General features: G+C 38.9%; 1 protein-coding gene across 4 annotated transcripts; it reads left to right on the forward strand.

Annotated features, from left to right (window-relative positions):
- The first annotated feature begins 985 nt into the window (after positions 1–985).
- LOC134537864 (E3 ubiquitin-protein ligase SIAH2-like) lies at positions 986–25,746 on the forward strand. Of its 4 annotated transcripts, none has more exons than XM_063378754.1 (4): positions 986–1,598; positions 11,390–11,501; positions 21,718–22,045; positions 25,024–25,746. In XM_063378754.1, the coding sequence occupies exons 1-4, from the start codon at positions 1,575–1,577 to the stop codon at positions 25,559–25,561; spliced, it is 1,002 nt and encodes a 333-aa protein (XP_063234824.1). In that variant the 5' UTR covers positions 986–1,574; the 3' UTR covers positions 25,562–25,746. The 4 variants fall into 4 exon arrangements, with proteins under 4 accessions (XP_063234824.1, XP_063234821.1, XP_063234823.1 ...); XM_063378751.1 differs by having other exon boundaries at positions 1,013–1,598; positions 11,369–11,501; XM_063378753.1 differs by having other exon boundaries at positions 1,456–1,708; positions 11,369–11,501.
- The last annotated feature ends 907 nt before the right edge of the window (positions 25,747–26,653 follow it).

The following is a 26,653-nucleotide window of genomic DNA, read 5'->3' on the forward strand; positions in this document are numbered from 1 at the left end:
AAGTCATACATTTAAATTTCAAAATTGTTTTATTTTGTGTCTTCCTGCAAGGCTGTTACTTGTGTAGGAGTAGGGGTGGCTAATTAGAAGTACAAGTGATAGAAGTGTGGTTGGGACAGTAGTAGTAGGTAGTATTGGTACGAGTGGTAGTAATGAATTCGGTAAAAGTGGCGGTAGTAGAAGTCGTAGTAGTAATAGTAGTGAAGTGGGTCGAGCGGTAAAGGTAGGGTTAGTAGTAATAGGCAAATTTCTCTGTTACCTTTCCCAGATGAGATTTATAATCGTAACAAAAACTAATTGTAATTTTAGAAGTTCGTTATAAGTAAAAAAATTGAGGCAGAAGATAATTTCGACAAGGTGTATATCGACGGTATATTTAATACAAAATTTTCCCCTCTCACGTATATATATATATTTTTCTTTGCGCGCCTACTGCTGCTACCCGGCTGGCGATCTCTCAAAGCGCTGATCGAGCGATGACTGCGCAGTGCCGCGGAACCCGGCTGCCACACGCTGTTCCTAAAACAAGGTCTCCTTGACGGCGCTGAGTGAGTAATAACACTTTCCCCCCTCGCGCGGAGTCAGTCAGCTGTTGTCTCACGGCCGGAGCGGCTGCATGAGGGGGAGGAGAGGGGGGAAGTGACGTATCCGTCGATGAGTCGGTGACGTGCCGCTCGCTGGCGTCACGGCACGGGAAGCCTTACAACTCACGTAGTTTCGGTTACCTACCACGTTCGTGCAACTTCGGATTTCTCTCAAAAATTGAAATTAAAAAAATCGAAGGGTTAGGTTAGGTTAGGTCAGTCACAACATTCTTGTTTTCATTGGAAACTTCTGATTTAGCGGCTGAAGTGGCGTTAATATCAAAACGCAAAACTTCGGAAATCTTAGGAAATTCTTGCAGGGAACCGAAACTATGTGATTTGTAGGCTTCCCTCACGGCACGGATGTGTCGAGTCGAGAGCGCGCGGCAGCCCAACAATAGCGTTCGCAATCGGGAAAAATTCACAGTAACGTAGGACATTGGTCGTGTACACGAGATCTTAACCACCAAGTTTTCGAACATAACTGATTCACAACAACCTAAAAGTACTACGGTCGAGCGGGTTAGAAGTAGAACGAAAAGGAATCCATCTTATTTTACGTGCAAGAGTGCAATTACAGAGTTCGTTATAAACTTGTGTGTTAAAATCTTTTGATCTCCATGGCGTACATCTGGCAACAGGGCACACCGGAAACAAGGACAGCGCTGATTGCAGAAATCAAGCCAACCAAGGATGAAACACGCCGTGAGCGTATCTGAACTCCGTGATCGCGTCAGATAAGTCCGAGTCGGGCCTCCGCCTTGTTCCCGCGAAAAACTCTTGTCGTCAAAAGAGGAAGGGGGGGGCGGGGAACGACGCGTGATTCACGCGACGGACACCCGACATATTTCCCCTCGCCGCCGGCAGCGCCGCGCCGCGGGGAGGGAGCTAGTCACGCATCGCTCGTCGCGCGAAGCGGTCAGCTGGTGGTCGCCCGAGCGAGACATCGACCACGCGTGGCGTTCGGAAAAAAAAAAAAAACCACACGCCATGCTTGAACGCATCAAGCACTGGGTGAGTTGTCTCGCCTGACGGCATTGTTACAAGAGTGCTGGTGAGAGTTCTACTGGCTGCACGCCTGCGGAATTCATTCGTTGCAGCAGTAATCGCGTCACACGTTCATGGTAATAACTGTCTTTTGTTCCAGCGATCCAAGTTGACTGGTTTTACTTTACTCGCTTTTACCTACTAGCTTGCTGTTGCATGTGTTTTATTGATCGTTGAAATATATTTTTTTTTAAACAGCCAAATAACGAAACTGCTTTTTAAATACTACCTCTGTTTTTTTTTATTCAGTTAAAATATACTACGAATTTAACAGCGTGACGCAAGAATAAAATTATTACATCACGTGGAAACTTTGGAGAACGCGAGTGAGTAGCTAGCAAACTTGCTCAGTGTACCTGCAATCTAGGCTTTAGTAACCTAACTGTGGGTACCTTAGGTTAGAACGTTTAATATCTTAACGTAACGGATTAACGGAACCGGTGTAGCATTGTGATGATTTACTGAGCTGCGTGTTTATACGTACGTTTCTCTGATTTCATGTAAGGCCACATTGTTTGTAATAATTTGTTGAAAAAAAAAAAGGTATTTTTTTTTTTAAATCACCAGTTATCAAGAGCGGACGTAGAATTTCTTGTCCTTGGTTATTGAGGGAGGGGGGGGGGGAGGTGTCTGGATTGTATATAACCGTCTGCTGGTTGCTTTCAAATTCTTTCCTTTTGTTAGTGGGAATGATGGATTTCTTAGTATTTCGGAGTGGGTGAGAGGTGGGGTTTACCCCCCCCCCCTCCATCTCCCGCTGTTCCAGTTACAAACGGTGCAGAACTTGTTTAATTTTCCCCTTAGTGCACTACATACACAATACTTTTCTACTAATTTATTTATGTTATATTTTTTTCTTAGTAACATAATTGCTTACATTATTAATTTTTTTTAGGAAATAAAGTCATACTGACATGAGATTTACTACTACTACTTTTACTACTATTGCTACTACTACTACTATTGCTACTACTACTATTGCTACTATTGCTACTGCTGCTGCTACTACTACTACTACTACTACTACTACTACTACTACTACTACTACTACTACTACTACTACTACTACTACTACTACTACTACTACTACTACTACTACTACTTCTTCCGAGCTTTTTACACTTGCTGCGCCGTTTTGTTTTGATCCATTTATGCCATCTGAATTTTAAAAACAAAACTAAAAATGGTTGCTTGGCGCATGACTTTTATTCATGTATACGTTCTTCCCAGGCGCCCGAGATTGATGGTTTTCTGAAATGTTCGATCTACCGCCGCGCCGGGGTAAGCCTGTTATTCACTTACCCCGAGCCAGACGCTCGAATAAATTCACTTTGGTTCATATTAGTATTTTTTTTTTCCTGTCGTACGTATGTTACGATATATATATATATATATATATATATATATATATGAAGGGTAGGTTTTCGCACGTCTAGGTGATCGAAGTATATAAAAAAAATTCTAGATCAACTACTTTAAGCGTGAAATCTTTTATAAAGTATTGAAACCGCCACAGAAATTCGTTCTTTATTTTTTTATTTTTGGGAGGAAAAAATAAAAGGCTGTTTAGGTTAGGTCGTTAAAATGTATGAAACCTCGGAATAACGCTAGTTTTATTCTGACCGCAAAATACCACGAGCGAGCGACAACTTGGGATGTATGTTCGGAAACTGACTGGAGGTCAATGAAACGCTTGCTTCTCGAGGCGGAAAGATTTTCCACGAGTAGAAGGAGCATGGAAGGGCGGTTGCGGGGGAATCCTGTATCGTAATATGTATGACATGCGAAATGTTACCGCTCTACGTTGGCATGTACATAGTATGCAGGTACCAGCAATATACGAAAACCACGTGTCTATGAGAAAAATATTATCTCCCCTCCCCAAAAAAAACTTCTCCCGCGCCGGTGGGTTTTCTTGGAGCAGTTTCTCTTCTCACATTCATCTCTCCCCCCCCCCCCCCCCCCACATTTATTCAGCCACTGCGCCATTCTGGGCGAGGGGGGGGGGTGTTTGTCCGGGGGTTGAGGACCCCTTCAAGGATTTAATAGAACAAAATATATATAGCGAAGACTATAAGAAAATTATAGTAATTTAGCTTCATAAGTTTGTAGAGAGAGGCAGTGGCAGGATTATTGGAAGCCTTATAGTGGTCTACTGTAGTGTGGAATAATGTATTTCCTCCTCATTATAGCCCGACATGACTCATACACAGAAGGAGCAGGAATTGTTTCCAAGTAGTCATTATTTACATCAGGTTTGCACACGTATTAAGTAAGCATGTCTTTCATACAATTTTGACATGCGTGTTTAATGTATTTAATAACATTAATATATACATTAATATATATGTATGTTAATGATTTTTTGAACGAAATCATCAATGATTAACTTAAGAACAAAGTAAAAAATAAATAAAAACCAAAATATTAAATTTTTCTTTTCTTTTATCTAACATCATCATTGCTAAAATTTTCTTGAATAAACGTTGGCGTTCTAGAAGTCTAAGTATTCCCTGAGATTTAAGTGTTGCAATTAGTTTTCTTTTAAATTTTAATCATAAAATATCTACACATCAAAATAATGATATAACTGTTAAACTGGACACCCTCCTTCATAGAACCCTGGCTACTGCCTTGATTCTCAGCTCAGCGCACCCTAATTCTGTAATGATCTCAGTTGGAAGGTCGACAAAATTTTTTTTAAAGGGTGCTGATGGACTTGTTACCAGTGGTGAAGCCAGGGGGGGGGGGTTAGGGGTTCTAACCCCCCCCCCCCTTGTAGCCATTATTTTTTTTCTTATCTGAAAGCAGGTTAGCTAAAAGCCTGGTGTCTTATGACGGGTCCCAAGTTTTCAAATATCTTACACCTATTGTTTTCAACCAGCGTGGTAATTATAAGCAGGTGGTGACTGGGTAACTCTTCAAGCTAAAGCTAATTGTTTCCAGGAATAGGCCAGTTCTGCCGAAACCCAACCATTTTTATTTCTTTATTTTTTTTGTAGTGTCGAGATTCGAGCATGATTTATGATTTTGAGTGGACTTGGACAAGGCACTTGGATTGATTAAAATATCTTTAATTAATTTCTTACTTCACCACTCAAACAATTTTTTATTAAAAAAATTAATAATATTTTTACCATTACAATATTTAAAGTTAAGTACCGAAAACTGCTAAAATAGCACTATTTTACACCTTAAAATTACATTTTTTTCCGGGGGAGGACCCCTGGACCCCCCATTTAAGAGGGGGGGACCCCATGCTTCTTAACCCCCCCCCCCCCCATACACAAATCCTGGCTACGCTACTGCTTGTTACTACCTTTCCCAAATTAAATTCTCGGAAATGTAAATAGATGCTCATTTTATGGTTTACTACACGATTACCAAACTTTCTCGATCATTATGAGAGAGCTCAATAAATTCTCAAGTACCGATTCACACGGATTCTGGAGTTATGCCAATCTCTTTTCTGTGTGTCCAGATATTACAGAATAATTGGTAACACAGTACCACGATGATATTAACACCATATCCTCGCCTCCTCAAGCTTTGGTCGTTGGTTTTCTGCTGGGTACCAACAAATAATAATAAAAAATATAATAGATTTTCGACTTGAACAACTAAGAAGCCACAAACAACACTGCGAAATATGGCTGCTGTCAATCTAGTTTGAATGTTGCGTCATCTGTGACAACCGAGCCCGGTGAAAGAAAAGATTTGATTTCGATCTCCATATATTAGTTTCTTGTTCTTCCTTCCACTGAATTTTAAATCCATTACTCACACTTTTAACAACAAAAAAAAAAATGCTGTACTGATACCGTGTTTTCTAAACGAAACTAGTTCTAACCGAAGGAATAGGCTGCTCAAAAAGACTTTAGACCCGGACACAATTATCACAGTATTCATAAATGGACAGTTATAGCGATAAGCACTCAACACAAAACACAAAATAATAAAACATTGTGTCTACAACGGAATTAACTTAACTCCATTCCTCTGTTATTATATGGTAGTTTCGGCCTTAAAGAAATGAATGCAGCTTGAGTTAGAAGTGTGGAAAAAAAAATAGTATTTAAAGAATAATGCCCATAATAACCAAGAATTTGGGAATTAAATGCAGAATTTTTTTTTTCTCATTCTATACGTGCGTCGATGTTGGTGGCGTCATTCCATTGTGCGAACATAATAAAATAAAACACGCACTGGCTTTTTTTTTTAAATAAAGTTCTCAAATGACTACATATTAGGACGTTCCAGAACTTCTGATTGGCTGAAAACATATCACGGTCTTGGCAATAACATAGTATTGAATAAGAGTTAAACATAGAGTGAACTATACATAATACTAATAACAGGATATATGATTTAGGGGGAGGGGGAGGTAGGGCTGTAATTCAATTTTTTTTTCTTCCGATTCCTAAAAATAATCTACCGTTCCCACCAACAAATGGGAAGAATTTGAAAGCCCCTCTCCCGATCACGAAATGAAATTCTGCGTACGCTCGTGACTAATAATGGGCTCGTGTAAATGATTATTGCAATGGATGATTCTAGTTGATCAGAATGAATTACGTGAAGTTCAACTGTAATTTATAATACTGTGTTGGGTTGGTGAAATGCCTATGTTGTGTCCGGATCTTTTAGTTTATCCAACCTATAAGTTAGGTTTTTTTTTGTACAAGTTTGCTCAAAGATATTGAAAAGTCATGTTAAACACACACAGTTGTCTAAAATCATAACGACTATTTCTTATGTAGCGAGGTAGCGCAGAGGTGTAAGACATTGGATTTCGCATTCAAGTGGACCTGCCTTCGCATCACGTTTTGGAAGGCCTTATTTAAAGACTTGTTAATAAGTAACATTCGATAAAATTGTTACAAATAATTTGTTGCAGTGATTTGAAGGGAAAAAAATTCAGTTTTATCATGTCTGGTTTGAATTACATATTCCATTTTCCCTGGACTTCATCGCCATCATCACTACGGTTTTTTTCTCCAGATTTCCAGAGTATAGTTGGTATTCGAAAACGCCCTTTTAAGGGGTGGTAAACCAACTTTTGTAGTATTTTCGTTTTTCTTTCTTTCTCGATAAATAGCGACTCGCAACAATTACTATGTTCTGCAACCGAATTGAAAGCGAACGTTAGTCGCCTCAAAGAGTATGAACCACTAGGTACTTGTTTCTCGGTAGCTCGGGCTGTAGCGTCTACGCTGGCTGGTAACCAACTCCCTGCTCGCTCACCAAAGCAAGTGACGTTGAAATCTGGTCTGCTTTCCTCTCTGTTCGCTTGTTATCGCCGGTTATAAAAGTCGTGACCAACAGGTCAGCTAATCTACGAAATAGTTACAAGTTCAACGGTCTTACAGTATTATAGTTTAATGTAATCTATACCAATATTACAAAGAGAGAGAGTTTGTTTGTAAGAAGTAACCATGAAAATTGCTGGACCTATTAAAAAAATTTAGTACTTTTATACAGATAACTTTATTCCAGATGGGCATAGGCTATGTTTATTTATTTTTTGAAAATTATATTTTATAAGATAATAGCATTGGTAACTGAAACTGTATTGCCGTATCGTATGCTTTCTTGGCCTACGCTGATTAAAACGTTAAAAATGTACTAACAAAATAGCAGTGTAGCGTTGGCAAGTGCTTCACACATGCGTTAAAAATATATTTTATGTGTACATCGTCGGTGATTGTAATTTTCAAATTTTAATCGAGTCTTTCTGTGCTTACCTTTGTGCTATCATATTGACACTGTATTGGTTAGATAAATTTGAATTCTAAGGCCAGATGCGAAATAAATAATTACTTCATTCGGTATCCATGTCATGCAGACATTGTCAACAGGAGCGTTTTTGTAGAATTTCATTTATTTCATTTGTAAGGAAAGGAATAAAAAGGGGGGGGGGAGAGAAAGAACCTCTTTACCTTCTGTTTGCTTTGAAATTCTTTTTATTTTGTTGGTTGGAATGATATAATTTTTAGGATTTCGAGGAAAGGGGGTAATTCAACCAAACCCCCCCCCCTCCCCCCTCTCACCCCCGGCGAACGCTCTTTGTCATCCCGTGTATTCTGTATACGCACATGAGAACATGATGGGAAAAGCAAAAGGGTTTGCAAAAAAAAGGGGGGGGGGAATTGGAAATGCCTAATCATAAGTACAAATTGTGTTGTAAATTAACTCTGTTTTTTCATCTCTTGTGATTGGTTACAGTAGAGTACGAATTTTTTTGTCTATTTGTAATGTAGCTGCTATAAATTTATTGATGCTGACTTATGGTTTGATGCATCTACACCAGTTTCGCCGATGGAGATGAATTTAAACTCGTCCGAAATAAATGTCCGGGAACGTAATTTTTTTGTCAGCGTCATACAAATAATTCTTAAACCCCTGTATGACATCTGAAGGAAATCATGATCGCTCGTTTTTTAATACAATAACCTATTCGGTTTATGTTCAGTGTAATACGTGAATCATATTCCTGGTAAAATCACAATTTTCCAACAATTTTTATTTTAAAGTTATACAAAATACTACACGGAACATTTTTTTATATATAGCTATATATAAGCTACAGCTTCTTGCAATACATATTGTTTTCTTTCCGTGGCGAAGTAGAAATTACTTTGGTTGAACCAACCCAAAGCTGTCAAAATGTTTAGAAATAGAAATAGATCGCGAAGAATCTGTAAGCAAACAAAATTTACCACCGACAATGGTTTCCCCCCTTTTTTTTATGCACCAAGTTGTGTTAGCGCAAATGTTGTAATAAGGACACAATTGGAAACTCGTAAAAAAATAAAAACGCGAGACAAGTTATGTCAGCGAACCTGGTGGCGTGTAACTACATTGTGGTACAATCAGGGGCGCAACAATTAAATTTCCAAAGGGGGGGCAATATACCTTTTTATAAAGAATCATCGATCCCCCCTATTGAAGCGGGGCCCGGGAAAATTTGTATTTCAAGTTGGAAATTGTGTTATTTAAGCAGTTTTATTATCTAAAAATTGATTACACAGCATTTTCTTTGCCCCCGTTTGCCCCCACTTCAAGGTTTCAGAGGGGGGGGGCAAAATACCCTTGCCCCCCCCTGTTGTTGCGCCCCTGCGTACAATGTGTTTGAAGTGCGTGAGAATAGTTACAGTTGTGGCATCTAGCGGCGTGAAGTGGAAAACAGCTAGAAAGAAATGCAGTGAATGGTTTCGCGCTTCGCCAATGCTAATGCTAATTGACCAGAGTTTCCCCATATTGTCGTATCACCGTATTACTATATTTAATTAGCGTCAAAGAAATCGGGCATCCTTTCACAACAAGTTCCTCATTAGATGTACTAAATAATTCTTTGGTTAAGGTTGCTACAGTAACGGACACACAGTATGCTATCAACACCGAAACTCAAGCTGACCTCTAGCCACATTGCTGGCCGCATAGACGAAGCTGGGTCTGTGGTAAAGCTGGGTTTACGATTGATTTCCTTAAGAATTATAACTTAACATCAAGCACACGATTAAGTCAAGACAACATTTTCCAGTTTATGATTGACATAGAAGTCGTTAATTCTAACCACAAAACACATGGTCGGCCATTATTCGAAACGGAGAAGCAGGTTTGAAATAGGTTATTGACAAATGGGATATCTATTTTTCGAAATGGATGATGATTACAAATGACAAATATACGAATTCTAACCCAAAATACTGTCTCGCTCGGTCCAATAATAAAACATAAACTTCCGGTTGAAAGGTTCCGTTTTGTTGTGATTGGTCGCTTCCCTTAAGTCTTAACGAAAAATATAAAATATAACCATTTCTGTTAAGTCTTAAGTCATCATATGGTTCGCACACGACCCGTCAAAATTCACACACGACAATCATAAACCATTCCACTAGTTTACATAGTCATATGGTAAGTACACAACTAAGTCTTAAGTCTTAATTCTTAATTTTCAATCGTAAACCCACCTTAAGTGTGTCGTTGATGGATCAAAGCATGCGGATTTAGTCCGGGCCGACCAGAACAGGCGTACACAGAAACCGGAAGTGTGTTCAAAACACGTAATCTGCTCGCTTCTCTCCTCGCCTGCAGCAAGTCACGTAGGCTCTGTGGGAGCCAGAGTGGAACACGGAGGGGGGGGGGGGGGGGGGGGGGGGGGGGAAACTGTGATCAAGTCTTCCAGCACTCGTCAGTGATGCGTAAACATCTAAACTCAGTAACGTGCAAATTCGCGTGTTCTCGTGTTGTAAGTAAACTTATAATACGAAACTCCCGAGACCAAATTTAACGTAGAATTAAAAGATGACACCAAGAGTGAAAATATACGAAAAGTACTAATTTTAGGGGAAAAAATACTGAAAGAAATAAAATGGCAACTTAAAAAAATATCTATAATTTATTAGCCAGGAAAACCATGTTGGGATGAACAAGGCGTCAAAAATAAACATTTTAATGATTCTCTAAAGCATCACGAACGTGGCGCTGTCTTTAAGGTATTTTTCTTTCTAAAAGTTACAGTCCAATATTTCCCGGCATTCGACTTGATTTTCGACAAGGAATTTTATTAAAATACTGCCCATCTTGTTAAATTTCATTTAACATTTCATACTAGAAATTTTCTGCACACTTTATAAGTTATAGTTATATGGCATTATTAAAAATTAATCTGAAACGCTTGAGTTTACTAGCTACTCAATGTAATCAGTGTGTATGTGTATATACACACACACACACACACACACACTAACATTGATTGTAGAAGTCTCGTTAGTCAGTTGATGTTAAGGCTCTCTCACAGCCATGTTTTGTTTTCGTCACTACTGTTATTTAAGGGCTATTCTTAAATTTCAACTCTATCCTCCAGAGGCTAAGCATCACGTGTTTGTTTATGAACACTGACAACCACATACAGTTGTTTTAGACACTGTTGACAGAGCATCAGTGGCAGGAAGATGCTTCAGAGAAGTGTCATATTTGAGGCATTATCATGAGACCGACTAATAGTCTTAATTGCGATCACAGCACAGTTAATATTGATTTTCATTGGTCCGTTGGCCTCGTAATAGCTGATGCATGAATCACTATAGCTATGTTAGTGATATGATAATGAAAGCTACTACGTAGCGGGTGGGCCCCAAAACAGTTTCATAAACTGAAGTAGCTTGGCTTCTGGGTTGTTGCCGTGTCCTTGGCGAATAATTCACCGATTTTTCGGTCGACATTGCAGTCGCCATCATCAGGAAGCAGTAACCTGACCGCGGGGATTCGATCCGTCAACCTTTTGATTGGTGGCCACGAGGCCATCTTGGAAATAATAATTTCAGATGTTGTACATATTATGCTTATAAAAATTTTGTTTTGTGTTGTGGAGTTTTAAAACCGTATGTAGTCCGCCATGTTTATATTTTTATAGTGGTAGGCGGTAAATTTAAACAAGCCGCATCGGCTGCTAGTCGGCTGTTATGCGGCAGCCATGTTTATTTTTTCATCAACATTGGAAAAAAATAATAATTTCGGCTGCTAGCAGGTAACTGCTTCCTGATGATGGCGACTGCAATGTCGACCGAAACATCGGTGAATTATTCGCCAAGGACGCGGCTACAACCCAGAAGCCAAGCTACTTCAGACAATGGCCGTGAAAGCCTGTGAACATTATGAAGTTACATAAACTGATGTCTCGGTCGCGGCAGTCGGGAGTTGCTCGTGCATGAGCGCCTTGTCGTGTGCCGCAGAGCCAGCGCCTGTTGTCGCAGGAGGCGGCCCCGCCCGACATGGAGGTCGCAGCCGGCCGCAGGAGCGACCCGCGCGAGCTGCCGAGGCCGCGCAAGCCCGGCTTCTCCTCCAGGAGGTCTTCTTTCTCCGTGGGTGAGTGCCGCGCGTTCAGCCGCCATCCCGTGGCAACAAGTTGGCACCAGAGATTAGAGAAAGTTACAGATGGAGCATAAACACAGTTTGTAGGTATCTCCGCTGCAGCCAGGGGACGTAAGGGGGAAGCAGGTCGCCGCCATATTGTGCAATGAAGAAAATCGCATTTTCTCATAAGTGATGTATGTATGGTGGTGGAAAAGTGCATGGATATTAAACAAATAAAGACTGTTGACTCGAGAAAAATTATTGTGTACAAGAGTAAGTAGTAAACTACATTTCTATGTACTATATAAACAAATGGCTGCCATCTTCTTACGTGAACAAACTGGCCACAGTGCTCAGAGCTTATGCTCCATCTGTAACTTTCTCATCTCTGGTTGGCACCCGACCGTGTGGAGTATTTTCTGTATTTTGGAAGGATAATGGCGACTACTAAATATATATATGTCAAAAAAACTATATAAAAATACTTTAGTTTTGAACCACTTCTACGTATTACTATTGATTGTATATAATACTTATGGAAGTCTTCAAAGCCGTAAGAAAAATTTTGTTTGGAAGCTAGTAGGACTACCCGACACGAGATGGCATTGTGATCGCCTCGTCAAGCTGGTGGCGCCGTTGTGCGGTGAGCAGGGGAAGTAATCTTTCATTATTCCGTGATATTTTTTTTTGTATTATAGGCTAAATAAAGTTCGCTGGTTTCATGAGCAAAGCTGCCCGCTTTTTCCTTGGGAATCTGTGATCGCGTTAACTAGCTTGACCTTTGATGATGTACATTTTGCGATTTATTGTATACTTACAACGGGAACACATCAGTCACTAAGGTTGCTTGTGTCTTGTTGTTTCGGATGTGCTGGTTTTTTAAATCCAACATTGATTTAAAAAAACGAAATAAGCTGGGCAATAAATACTTCAAAGGTTGAAAAAATCTACAAATTTTATCATTAAATAAAACCAACAGAACTTTTTACATACCAATTAAACGAAGTATTAAATTGAAATGGCTCATTATATTATGATATCGTTTTAGATGTTTTTCTTCCGATTATACCGATATTATTTTGTGTCTGAAGATCTCGTTACCTGGAATTCTAAATAAAGTATGACTTAACAAACACAATCCAATATCAAACGACATATACAAGTAATTTTTTTTCACAATTTTGATTTTCTGAATGAGCCTAGAAATGAAAAGCCTTAACTGAAATTTTTTTAATTTCCTAATTGAAAAATAATTTTTTACGTATTGGACGTTATAAACAAGCAAAAAAGAAAATGCCTTTTATATAACTTGCTTATGGTTCCATTAAAATGAAAACAATATAGTGAATGTTAAAATGTAATTAGTCATTATTCAATGCGGACTCAACGACTCGAAAAATCTTATGATCGCTAGACCATGTTTTAATGCAACATTTTTAGGGCGTTTCCCAATACTGTTTTTCACCAGGTTATAGCTAAAGCATGGAAATATATTTGATGGAAATGCAAGAGTTCCATTTTGTAATAATAACCAAAGAATTTACTTGTATAATTTTTTTAAGTTGTTTTAAACATGCTTTGTGGTTATTTTTAATATACCACCATAAATAATTTAAGAAAATAAAGCTTATGTGTGATGAATGCTCAAAAATAATTATCATGTAAGTTTAAATTTTTTAATACATTGAATGAGTTTTGCTATTTTTCAACTATTTAATTCAAAGCTTGTTAAATATATTGTGGAAAGACTGAGACTTGTTAGACGATAAGCTCTGAAGCTGCAATTATTTTTTTCTTACATGCAGGTCTGACGAAAATTCACAATCAAAACAGGGAACAGATCAAGAGATTTACAATAAAATAATTCCAAGTCTTTGAATAACTGTGTACTTGACTTACATAGGTCGACAAAGAATAAAATTCACTGAACCCTCGACAATGATGTCTGCTCTCGTGATTGTGAATTCCTAATTACAATACTTTTAACATAAAGTCCCATTGTCATAATTGGTGTATATAATGAATGATTCTGAAATATCATAAAATATTGGTCCAGAAACAATATTTTGGAGACTTACTTCCTCTGTAGTTACGACGCGTGTTAATAAACATAAGATTATAACCTGGTTAAAAACAATCTGAAGATCAATAAATACAAACTTAACTTATTACTAGTTATTGTGTGGACTACTTATTCTAGTGGGCGCCATTTAATTCCCTTAGTAATGAAAGGAAAATGCTCACAGTAACCAAATTGTACCATTGTCTGTATTGCCATATTACCAGAAATTTGTGTACATTGTATCAAACCTACCACTCACCAAATTTTACCAAGAAAATACAATCGTGGAGTTTCTGTCGGTGCGTGGTCGCCATGTCCGTTAGAAGTGCAACTTCACACTTCAGTAATTCGCTTGAACGATAAAACCAAACCAAATACACAACGGAGGTTCAGAATTGTTTCAAACAATGCGACGATGACCCGCGAAGCATCTTAAGTTGTCTGGCTACTTTATTTGTTATTTCCCCTTCCCCCTCCTCACAATTTTGTGCATCCACTCTGAGCGTTGCACTTTTCGTTACGCTCCTAGCCTCGATTTTTCTACCGGCTGTAAAGAAGTTTAACTTCAAAATTAAGTTATTAATTAGCAGTTGTTCCATTATACACGAGACTATTTTTGGCGTGACAACGTCTAATAAATCGATGAACGCCGGCTGCACGCACGAAAAAGTGTCCCGTTACACACATTGTCCCGTTACGCTCATTGTATGCTTGCGCTGCATCTATCTCTCTTACACTCGATTGGAACAACCATAGATTTGACTTTTTCGAGGCACATTAAACTTGAAACACTCCCATTCGTTTCCTCCTTTTCCTATCATCGTCCTATCCTTAACAGAATAACACAGATTGGAAGAAGTTAAATAGCAAACATGTATAAAAGTTATAGTTAAAATAATCTCTTCGTTAAAGTAATAAATATCTATCTCTCTTCCACTCGTTTGGAAAAACCATCGATTTGACTTTTTCGAGGCACATTAAACTTGAAACACTCCCATTCGTTTCCTAATTTTCCTATCATCGACCTATCCTTAACAGAATAACACAGATTGGAAGAAGTTAAATAGTAGATTTCATTTCACTCCTTTGTATCCATACAAAATAGTGATACAGTAATTAAAAAAAATGTTTCAATTTTATTCATAAAAGTATGCAATCATTTCATCAATGTTTTGTTATGACGTTGTCACGTTAAACTATCGTCCGTAAACCGACTTTACAGACAACCAATTTTTTTTTTTTTAATGGTGAACGGTTTTACTGTTAATAGTTGTTTGGAACGTCGTTACATTCTAGCTCTCAGACGATTTATAATACTTTTGGGAAATAAGGCTGAAAGTATTACCGTGCGTGGTACTGATATCCAGGAATTGAACACAGATGTAGTTATAAATAGCGCTGTGGAGTATGTAGCGAATAATCAGCAGATATTCAACCCCATTTTTTTTTCTTTTTTACGTATGTTTTAAAATTGTTAATTTTATCTAGTCGGTGTAGTGCTGATTTATCTGTTGAATAAGTGGTGTGATAAATTTATTCATACATAATGCTTATTTTTTTTATTATTTATATATCCTAAACGTGTAACAAATCAATATGTTAACAATATAATGTGAATTGGCATATATACCTATTCGTCCAAAAATATATATCAAGTAATTAAAATTATACTGTGAAGAATGACAGCTCTGGAATAATTATTGGAGAAATAAATCTTGAAGGTGGAGGGCTGCTGTAAATATGACTGATTTACTTTACGCTGTACAATGTGCCTTTTAAATGTTAACGACTTATTACAGCGACAGGGAAACAGCGCTTAGTGGTTGCTCAACAAAACGTCAAAGAGTAGGTGTGTTAAACGATGTTCGACTGTGTGTGTGTGCTCTTCGTTTTGATAAAGACGTAAGCAAGTCAGAGGTTAAGGATATCGTCTGGTTGCATGAAGCTCGTGTGTCGTAAGCTTTTCCAAGCATTGAGGAGCAACAGAAGAACCTTGAGCTGCATTTCTTTAGCGAGTTACGTACAAATAAACTGTATCAGTCCGGTCAGGTCATAGTACACTAGAACTGCGCCCTACAAAACAACGTAACACAGCCGTGCAGTCTGAAGATGGAACTGGAATTTTCCAGCGATTGAAATGGTTTTACTGAGCATTCTGCGCACCTTCGAATTTATTGTGAGAAAGTGGTGGTGTAGATGGAGGGGGGGGGGGGGGGAAACTTTTTTTTTTTGGTGGTGTTGAATACCCATTAGTTAATTGGAGAATACGAAATTTTTAAAAATAATAACCTTTTAAAAACCTTTTCAGCGCATTTGTGACTTCTTGTAAACATAAATTTAAAAATCACTGAAAATTAAAATAATAGTTTTACAAAAAATTGAACCAACTATCATGATTTTTTTTTTTGCTTAGTTCAGGTCTTCCCCTAGGACCGCCTCTGAAACTTTTGGACAAAACTTTTGTGTTGAACATTGCCAAATACGTTTATGTTCGTGGGAGTATGTTATTAATGGCGGCCGCGGAAGTGCGTCTGCAAACAATTGTAACTGTTCACCTTGCTGTGGTTGCTGTTGTTTAGTGTAGGCGAGGTGAAGGCATGGCGCAGTTAGTACAGAATCGTTTCTCGCTCGTGACTCGTGCACGAACAGTGAACGGGCAGAGGTTTGTTTTACTCGCTGTCTGTTGTTGACCTTTTACCCTCTCGCGGCGCCCAGCCCACAGCAGTCCGACTTTGTGGACCCCGAGTGTGAGTGACGTCACATTGCCACACTGGAAACTGTCCTGGTCTACAGTTGCGATGTCTCTGATGTCCGAATCTACCGATTTCCAAAGTAGTCACTAGAGCGCAGTGAATATAGAGCGGCAAAACAGGCGTTTTGCGATTGTTTTTGTTTATTGTCCACATGCATTGTAAATTAGTATGCAACTTAAGTTTTGGATATTTAACTTGTGAAAAGTTGTCGTGCAATTACCTCGACTAGACTTCAAATGGCAGAGCAATTACCACTGGGTTTTACAAGTTAGTGAACATTTAATGCAAATTCAAGCTTCGAATTATATCTAATATTTACATGTCAGTTTTTGGCAGCAAAACTAGTTGAGTCTTATTTACGGTGTGTGTAAGACAAAAATATGTAATATCGTTAGTTTGGCATACGATATATTTTACACGAAATGAACAACAACGAATTAGTAATCACCAGCGGGATTTGACTTCGCGATCGAAAAATATAAAAAGACTCGGAATGGTTTCGCTGTGTAAAGTTAACAACTTCGCAACTGTATTGTTGCCGACCTCAAAGTAAACAAAGCTGTAACAAAAGTGATGAATCTCGGCCAGCGATGTGTCATCAGCGAAGACGAGTGGAACTGGATGTTCTCTGGACTCGGCGACGCTAGTGACTTTCTTCAGGGGAAATAGTCGTGCAGTGTTAGGCTGGCGACCCGGGGTCTGTGGTTCTTCCCCTTTCCGTTGTTGGTTTCAGCAGTTGGTAGTGGATTCCAACTTGAATCATTACTTGATTCCAATTGTTGACGACTTGGCTGCTCAGTTGAAAAAAATTAAATCTGAAAATATTTTCGACGTTACTGTCTTCGATGCATTTCTACATTCTGATTAACTCAATAGCAGTCGTCAATTAAACCTTTCTTCTCAAGTATTGTGCTGCTGCAAAAAAAAATGGACCTTAAAATCAAAGCTTCCTATTCTGAGCTGGTCCACAAAAAAAAACTTCCAGAACGTTTTCTTGTTCGGTAGGTTCCGAGCGACGGTCAACTTTAGTCCTATAAAACATCTGCTAGTCTGACCGACTCAGATATGTCATTAAACTTATATCCAATCACCGTGGACGTTATTAATTCGTGTAGTTTTGGTTATTAGTAGCATGTAGGATTTAAATGCACATTAACAAACTGATTTAAACATAAAATTTATTTACATAACTCGATCGCATATTTTGAAAAGTCCATCACTTTAAATAGTACTGAAATAAAATAAATTATTAACTTTTTATACAAAAATAGATTTACAAAAAAACACTTTTCATTGGCAGTTGAAAATATTGCATATTTTATGGCATAAAAAAATGCTCACTGAAAGAATAACGCATAGAAAATAAAACTACTGTTTGAGAACAGCACATTTCATGGGCAAAACAAAATTGTTTACTTTAGCTGCAAACGTACTAGTAGTTACTAGTTAGTAGTTACTTCTATGAAGGTGTTCATACCCTTAGTAATGTCAAGGAACGGAAATTCGTATCATAAATGTGTTTGCAACATGAGAACACACGAATTTGCTCGTTAGCGAGGTAAGGACGCGTACTAAAAACCTCTCGCACTTTTTTTTCTTGTTGTTGTTAAAGGTTGCCAAGGTTAGGTCTGTTACGTAAATAAATATCTCGGGAAAAAAAAAAACAATTCTTTATTTTGTTTTCGGGAGGGTAGGATTTAGCAGGTCTTGGATATCGTAACTAAAATAAGAGGTTGGATCTGTTGGATACATTAAAATACCCACTCTAAAAGAATTGTGAACAACTAGTGGCAGATCCAGAGGTTCGCCTCGGAGGGGGGCACTCTAGGATTTCAGAATAGCCAGAGAAAAAAATGTCTTAAAATTACTACATTTGTATTTAATCTACTCACACTACACATAACATCCAACCACCAGATTTTATTATTCTACATATTTCATTGGTTTCAGAAACAATCATTTTTGTCGGCAATATTAATGTAGCAGACAAAACTGGTTTTTCGGGAAGGAGGGGGGGGGGGGGGGAGAGAGAGCACTGTGAACAACGAAGATTCCTGGAAAGTAGCCAAGCCAAAAAAATATTTTTTAGCCTGAAGCTTTATTGCAAGCGGTATGAAAATATTATTGAGAGGCCTAATGTCTGGGGGGATACAGCTCCTAGAATCTCTCGGCGGCCCTGAACAAGCCACCGGCCGGCGAGGAGAGACGGGGTGACGTCAACCACACGCAATTCCTTCCACGAAACTGACCTGCCTCATGCCTACCACGTCCGGCTGGGAAAGGGGGTGGAGGGGCGCGGCGTCACGTGACCAGCGCTCCCCTCCAGTCTCCGCGCCATCGGACTCTTGGACCCCGTTACACAGCGGCACGGAGACGGAGGCTGATCTCCACAGAAACTCTAATTACCGAGACTGAGACCTAGTTTTTTGAAGTAGTTATGGGCCCGTCCGCTAGATAGTAGTTTTCATAATATATTGCTGACATAACTACATTAATTTATTAGGAGAAGTAATGTATAAGCTATTGTCAGGCAAACAAACCAGTGAAAATTCACTCTATTTAGGTAGCCACTCATTTTGTGGTGTGTAATGCAATGCAATGCAATGAGTTTTTACACCTCCTACTCCTTTATTTATTACATGACGGTTTATTAGAAAATAGTATTAAGTATTTTCGCATCGATTAAATTAGTTTTGCGCCGCCAACATAGAAAAGAGAGGTGATAACTTAATATAACCAAAAAAAAAAAAACGTGAAGTTATGGGCCCGCCCAACAGATAGCGACACATGTCGCGTGAAACATGGTTTCAGTTTCCACTGTAAGAGTCTCACTTCTTTATTTCCCTACTTGTTCTGTGTCCACAACGCAAGGAAACTTTACAACTGGCAGCCACTGGGATTACGTTTCAAGGTTGCGAATTATTAATTTAATTACGTACAAAATATATATTTTACTTCGAGATTAATAGCACGGGCAGAATTTACACATATAATAATAATCTACAAAGTAATGACAGAACACCAGATATTCCATTACGCCGATACACACACGAGATTTCTAACGTGTCATAAAAATTTCCTTGTTTCCCGTAATAAATAGGTAAGTATTATAAATCGACTGAGAGCTAGAATGTAACGACGTTCCAAACAACTGTCAATAGTAAAAGCGTTCACCATTAAATAAATACCTCTCCGTAATCTGAGGGATGAATCGGTAAGAAATAAAGGAAATCCGCAATGTTGGCAGCACTGATACACCTCACCAGTCGTTGTCCTGTGCCAGTAATTGCCTGTGTGCGAGAGCGCAGAAGCTGTTTGCCGCAGGGGCGCAGGCCACAGTCCTCCACACTGGTAGGCCACACAGTCTTCTGTTAGCCACACCGGACCCGAGAGCAAGGCTGCTGCTCTTCCACAGAGCTGGCGCCGGCCAGACAACAACCACCCTAAGTCCGCCACGGCTACACTGCTCTGTCGGGAGACGGGCTCGCGTCAAGATGAAGCTAGCATTCATTCAAAGTAAGAGTAATAACTCCAGCTCCAGTTGGTGTCAACAGTAATTTTCAAAGACCTCAACACTTGTATGTAAACCGATAGCTGTGTCCAAAATCGTCTTGTGTTGCAGAGGACGTAATGTGCTAAATCTAAACACACAATGTTTTGCGTTAAGAGATTAATGATTTTTAAATCAGAACCTGAAACGTCACCTACTGTTGAATCATTAGGCGGGGTGGAACCTTTTGAGAGGCATTCAAAAAACTTGGCATACTAGACTAGTAGACTAGGCTGAGAAGCGCATCGGTGCCTCGTTTCTGACCCAGAGGTTATTTAAGAGTACAATCAAGTGTTACCACGTACTATTTATTGTTACGAGAGGGGGAAAACGGGTTCGTAAGGTCAGCTCAATTAATTTTATACAGTTGTAATTGATACTAATATTTACATTAATAATTAAATCACCACTTAATTACTGTCCGCAAATCACTCTGTATCTGTCCAGTCCACAGCTCACACTCATCTTTGGAACTAGAATCAACGGTCGCAACTGTCCACACACACAGTATTGCGCCACTCACACTTCAGTCAACTCGCCTGTTAAAACTCCCGCGGTAATAAAGAAATAAAGAGAAAATGGAAAGAAAAAAAATTGATTGTCTGTAAAGTCGGTTTACGGACGATAGTTTAACGTGACAACTTCATAACAAAACATTGATGAAATGATTATACTTTTATGAATAAAATTGAAACATTTTTTTAAATCACTGTATCACTATTTTGTATGGATACAAAGGAGGAGTGAAATGAAATCTACAATTTAATTGATAAATTTACTTTTATCTGCACTCATTAATTCAGATATGTTTATTACTTTAACGAAGAGATTATTTTAACCATAACTTTTATACACGTTCGCTATTTAACTTCTTCCAATCTGTGTTATTCTGTTAAGGATAGGACGATGATAGGAAAAGTAGGAAACGAATGGGAGTGTGTTTCAAGTTTTAATGTACCTCGAAAAAGTCGAATCGATGGTTGTTCCAATCGAGTGGAAGAGAGATAGATGCGGCGCATGCGTACAATGAGCGTAACGGGACAATGTGCGTAACGGGACACTTTTTTCGTGCGTGCAGCCGGCGTTCATCGATTTATTAGACGTCACGTCAAAAAACCCTCTGTTATTCACTCACAGTGTATAATTAGAGACCTGCAAAATTCGCGGTTTCGATGGCCTTCAGGATGGACTGCACATACCCCTGTACACTCGGGCAAATAACGAAAGTTATTTGGCTGCCGACTTGTAAGTCGTCTCAGCTGGTTTGTCTGTGATTCGATCCTTCTTTGGTTGAGGGTTTATATAACTGGTTGGAGATTCGTCCAGATGAACAGTAAGCCAATAGGATAATTATCTAAGAGGTATGTGTGTTTGAATTCTAGCCCATCACCGAATGAATCCACGAATTTTGCAGGTCTCTATGCAGGGCCGGTGCAAGGTAAATTGGCGCCCTAGGCGAAAAACCTTAATGCCCCCCCCCCCCCCCTCCCGGGCCGGACACCCCAAAAAAAATTTTCCTTGCCTCAAAATACATAATGTAAACCTAAGATTTTGTCAACAATCAAATGTAAGCATGCTTGTGTTTTTGTTTTTACTTTTTTACTTATTACAAATCATAAACAGGTCACGGTGGACTTAAAATAATTACTTATGTCAATATAGACATTCCAACCTGTTACAAGAATCCATTTTCATCTAGTTTCAATAATCGTTAAACATATGATATGAGCTGTTATGTGTCGTGCTGCGCCGCCCCCAGCTACTTGGCGCCCTAGGCGGTTGCCTGGTTCTCCTGTATGGACGCGCCGGCCCTGGCGACATGTATAATTGACGTAGGTAACGGTCGTGCCGCCTGTGTTGCAGTGAGCATCTTCCCTCCCCGGGAAGGCGGGGAGATCGCGCCCTGCGCGGAGAACACGGAGAACACGGAGAACACGGACCCCGGCAAGGCAGTGTGCCCCAACTGCGCAGAGCTGGACGCCATGTTGGAGTGCGCCGTGTGCCTGGAGACGCTCCAGGGCGCCGGCATATACTCGTGCGCGCTGTGCGGGAACAGTGTGTGCTGGGCCTGCTGCCTGAAGGTGGACAGGTGCCCCTTCTGCCGCTCCAACCTCCCGTTCGACCGACGGACCAGGAACCTGGCGATGGAGCGCCTGGTAGCCAAACTAGCACTCCAGTGCAAAAACTTCAGGTACCACTACTTACATTCATATTTCAATTATGTGTGAAAATGAAGTATAGGTAGAGACCGGAAAAATTCGCGAATTCATTTCGCGATAGGCTAAAATACAAATAGTCATACCTCAGTGCTGCCTCTGCTATTGGCTCGCAACTCACCTGGATGACTCTGGGCCAATGAGAAACACCCGACCAAAGCTTTATAAAATCACAGGCTGCTACGTTGGGACGTCTCACGAGACAGCAGCCAATGAGTGGGTGGCATTTGACCGAGTGTATGTTAGAACTATGGAGTTCATCCTGCAGGTCATTGAACCCGCGAATTTTTCCGGTCCCTAAGTATAGGCCATGATAAATAAAAGTTACAATCAAACATAAAATAAAAATAAATATTCAGCAAAGATTAAGTAATATGTTTTAACTAATTATTATGTTTTTGGTTGTAAAAATATTTAAATCAACCCAACATTGTGGTAAAGATGAGGTTTTCTGGAGTTAATTGTCAAAGAAAAGAAATACCAAAACTGATTAGCATTTTGTACATAAAATTAAAATTGTATGCGTAGTTTCCTGCCTGCTTAGATCTGTAGCGTTGGTCCTGAAAATGTTTTAGTCAGATGTTTTTTAAAATGTATATTAAATTAAAAGTTTTTACATCATGGAACTGTTTCCGTGCTGCTTCTCACCTCTTGAAGCGAGACATGCGGCTATGATTTGTGTGCATAAGCGATAACTTCATGTATATGTAAGCCTCTGTAACAAACGCATGAAGTTTTAAATCGGTGTAAACTTATTGCATGTTCTATATTGCGTGTATACTGGAATAAAATACCACCCCCATAACTTGAACTTTCGTTAACATTTGAAATATATAATGTATACAATTGCGCAGTTGGTAGCGTTTCTGACAATAATGAGGATCTTTATGAGCTGTAGGCTCAAACCTGTCAGTATTTTCATTAATTCTTTTTATTTCATTAATTCTTTTTTTTATTTTCATTAATTCTTCTTTAAGTTAGACTGTTATTTAACCATTTTAAAATGTATATTTTAGCTCTAATAAAAAATTATAATCAAAATTTAAATGGTAGTGATATATTTTTTATGATTAGTGTACATTTTGGAAGTCAGTTTATCTAAGGAGTAAATTATATCGTCATTTATTGAGTAGTGTGTTTACGCTTCATGAGAAATGTAAAAAAATTGCTTGGATTGATAGCATAGTATATATTATTACTTTTCATTGTTCTTAACAAAACTCCTCAATTATATTTTATATCATTAAATTGTTTTGTGTTTAAAAAAATTGGTTTAGCAAAATCATAAAAAAAAATCAATTGCCGAATTTACTCATGTTAGCAATGAAAACTTTTTTAATTAAAGAAGATTTATTTTCTGCATTTTGTAGAAATCACTAGTAATATATTTTCTAGAATTTATTTATAACCATCCAATGTTTAGGCTACCAAAAACAATTTTTAAAAAAAATTAAAAGGTTACCACTACAGCCACTTCAAAGCTAAAGCAATATGGAATCTTTGTAATTTTTGGCTGCATTTTCATGCAATTGCCATTTTACGTTCAAATTAGTGATGGGATTTTCGATACTTCGATACTTGACGGTATCGCAAAGTATCGAGTATCGAAACTGTTAGTTCGATACATTTTTTCGATACCGGAATGCTTGTTCATTTGTATTGAATGAAGTTTTGAGTCGCCATCGTACAAAATAAAACTGCAGTAGAACCTCGATGATATGTTCCCGTTTCATAAATTTTCCCGTGTGATACGCCGATTAATTTTGGTCCCGCCGAAAGTACTATATTTACAATGGTTTCCTTTCCCGGAACATACACTTATAAAATCATTAATTTCCCGTTTCATACGTTTTTACGAAGCGTAAAAATCCTAAAATTCACAAATTTTTTTGTTATATTCCTCCTGATAAATTACGTTTTAAAGCTTTTATTTTGAAAAACATTCATTGTTTACCTTTGCAAACGTAAGAAAATAACTTTATCGCACCATAGATATGGATAGTATCAGGAAGACTGTGCACTTCGCTAGTAGCATCTATGGCCAGCACCAAGCGAGACTAGTGGCGCAAACTAGCAATGATTTTGAAAATGGTGCACGCGCTTTACCAAGGAACGGATCTCATATTTTGTGCATTCATTAATCTTTGAACTGAGTATACCCGTTTGTTATTGCTTTCTTACGATCGGATTGTTTTGTATTTTACTTTTCTCAAGTTAAAATTTTATTGAAAATTGTTCTGTTGCATAAAGTTGTTTGTAAAATGAAACAAACAAGCAAAAATTTCTGATTTTCTTTTTACAATAGCCTAATTATTTTTTTATAATTTAGGCTTGGTGACTTTTCCCCCACTCCAAGAAAGGACTTCATAACATTTTGTAAGGTCACTGTGTCTCATGTCAGCTTTACTTGATTATGGACTGTATTTTATATTTTTGGTGGTTTTATTATATGTATATATATATAATTATGAATTCATATCTTTCATTAATATAATGCAATTATTTACACATTATGTATTTAAGTTTAATCTGACATTGTGCTGGTATGCTAGATTTTGAATTTATATAGTTTAAAACTAATTTATGTTATTTGTAATAATTGTTACTTAATGGGAAACATTTTTTCCCTGGAGTATCGAAGGTATCGAGAGTATCGAAAGTATCGAACTGAAAAAACAATACAGAATCGAGTATCGAAAGTGTGGTATCGTCCCACCTCTAGTTCAAATACCATCAGCAACGCAACTGCAATGTGAGGAGATTAATGTGTGTCAACTAAAGCCCATACTTGATGTGAAAAAACTTTCACACACGAATAAGCACTGATTTATTGACTGTGAATATCTTCAAAACTAAGCAATACATATTTAGTGACTCGTGAATCCTTGGGAAAGGAGCATCACCTGAAGGGACATGCGTGTGTGAGAGATGCAGTGGGCAGGTTGTGCCGCAGGTGGGGGTGCCTGGAGAGGCTGAGCCAGCCGGAGCGCCAGGAGCACGAGCGAGCCTGCCCTTTCTCGCGCGACGCCTGCCCCGTGCAGCCGTGCCCGTGGCGGGGGGACGCCGCCCTGCTCACACGGCACGCCCGGGAAGCGCACGGCCTCGTCCTGCTGGTCGGCGACAGCATCACCGTTGACATCGCCAGGTTCCGGGCCAAGGTGGCGCAGAGCGACCGGCGGGCGAGGCGCTACTGTGTGTCCCTGTTCTGCCACTCGGCCGTCTTCACCTGCCGGATCCACCTGCGCCGCGGGACACTGCGCATGGCGTTCGCCAAGCTGTGCTGCACGGAGGGGGACGCCCGCGCCAGGCGGCTCTTCGGGGCGTCCCTGGACATCCGCAGCTCCTTCAAGACCCTCCGAGGCATCATGCCCATAGCCCACTGCAGCCGCAACGCCAAGGAGCTGAGCGTCTCCTGCGAGGGCTTGCTGTCTCCGTGGAAGAAGACAGACGAGAACGTCAAGATTGCCATAACGATACGACCCCTCACGTGACCCACGCACGTCTGTCCTAATTTATTTCTAATTGTCTACGCTTTTTTTTAATTTATTGTTTGATGAATCACGTTTGCAGCACCAGTTAGAGCATGCATATATTTAGTAAATTAATTTTTATACTTATTTGAGAATTGCACTATCTCGAATCACTGAAATGAATAAAATGATGTTATACATGAAAATTGGTATTATTGAGATGTTAATCCTCTTCACCTGTGTAATTTTGGTGAGATGGCTAGTTTTGCCATCATATTCCAAGACAATTTGTGCAAGTATTTCACTGAAATAAGCATTGCTTTTTTGTGTGTCATAGCAAATTTTTTTTCACCAGTTAAGTACATGTTAAATGTTTGTTCTCTGTTATTTGTAGTTGAGAAAAAAAATTCATAACTAAAATTTTTGCCTGATGAATTGCAACAAGATTACACGTGTCATTTTGTGTTTCCACAGTTGGGAAATACAAATTTGCTTACTTCTACAGACCTAGATTTAAACATTTCTTCATAAAAAAATATAATTAAATTGTCATATGTGACATCATTTGAACCCATAAATGCAAAAAATGCTCAAGCCTGCTTATTTTATTTTATTGTTAATGATATTATATAGTCTGTGAAACATTAACTTTCTATTAATAAAAACAATAAAATATAATTTCTAAACTCCCAATAGCCATATCTGCATAGTTGAATCAAAATTATCTTCAAAGTGTAATAACTTGCGGAAGTATTGGTTACAGTACAATTTCATGTTCAACCAAGAAAATCTCAGGATTTTTCCATTCATAGCCATCCCGTGTGTCTGGGCTCTATCGACATAGTGGACTGTATAATTACTAATAAACACGAACTTCTACTGTCGTGCACGGCCGACCTACCGAAGCGAAAACAAACGAGGACGAACTGGCCACAAGATGGCGTGGGAGCAGCAGCGTCACGATTCCAACGCTGTGGGCGGGAAATTCAAATTCAACATTTACACCTGGCCTGAACATCCCGCCCACCTTGAAGTGTCCACAGTTTAAAACAAAGTTATTAACAACAAACACTAGTCACACTATATTCAGACCACCAACTCCATCCTCAAGAG

This window comes from Bacillus rossius, chromosome 12, assembly GCF_032445375.1.
Source record: "Bacillus rossius redtenbacheri isolate Brsri chromosome 12, Brsri_v3, whole genome shotgun sequence".
Classification (NCBI taxonomy): domain Eukaryota; kingdom Metazoa; phylum Arthropoda; class Insecta; order Phasmatodea; family Bacillidae; genus Bacillus; species Bacillus rossius.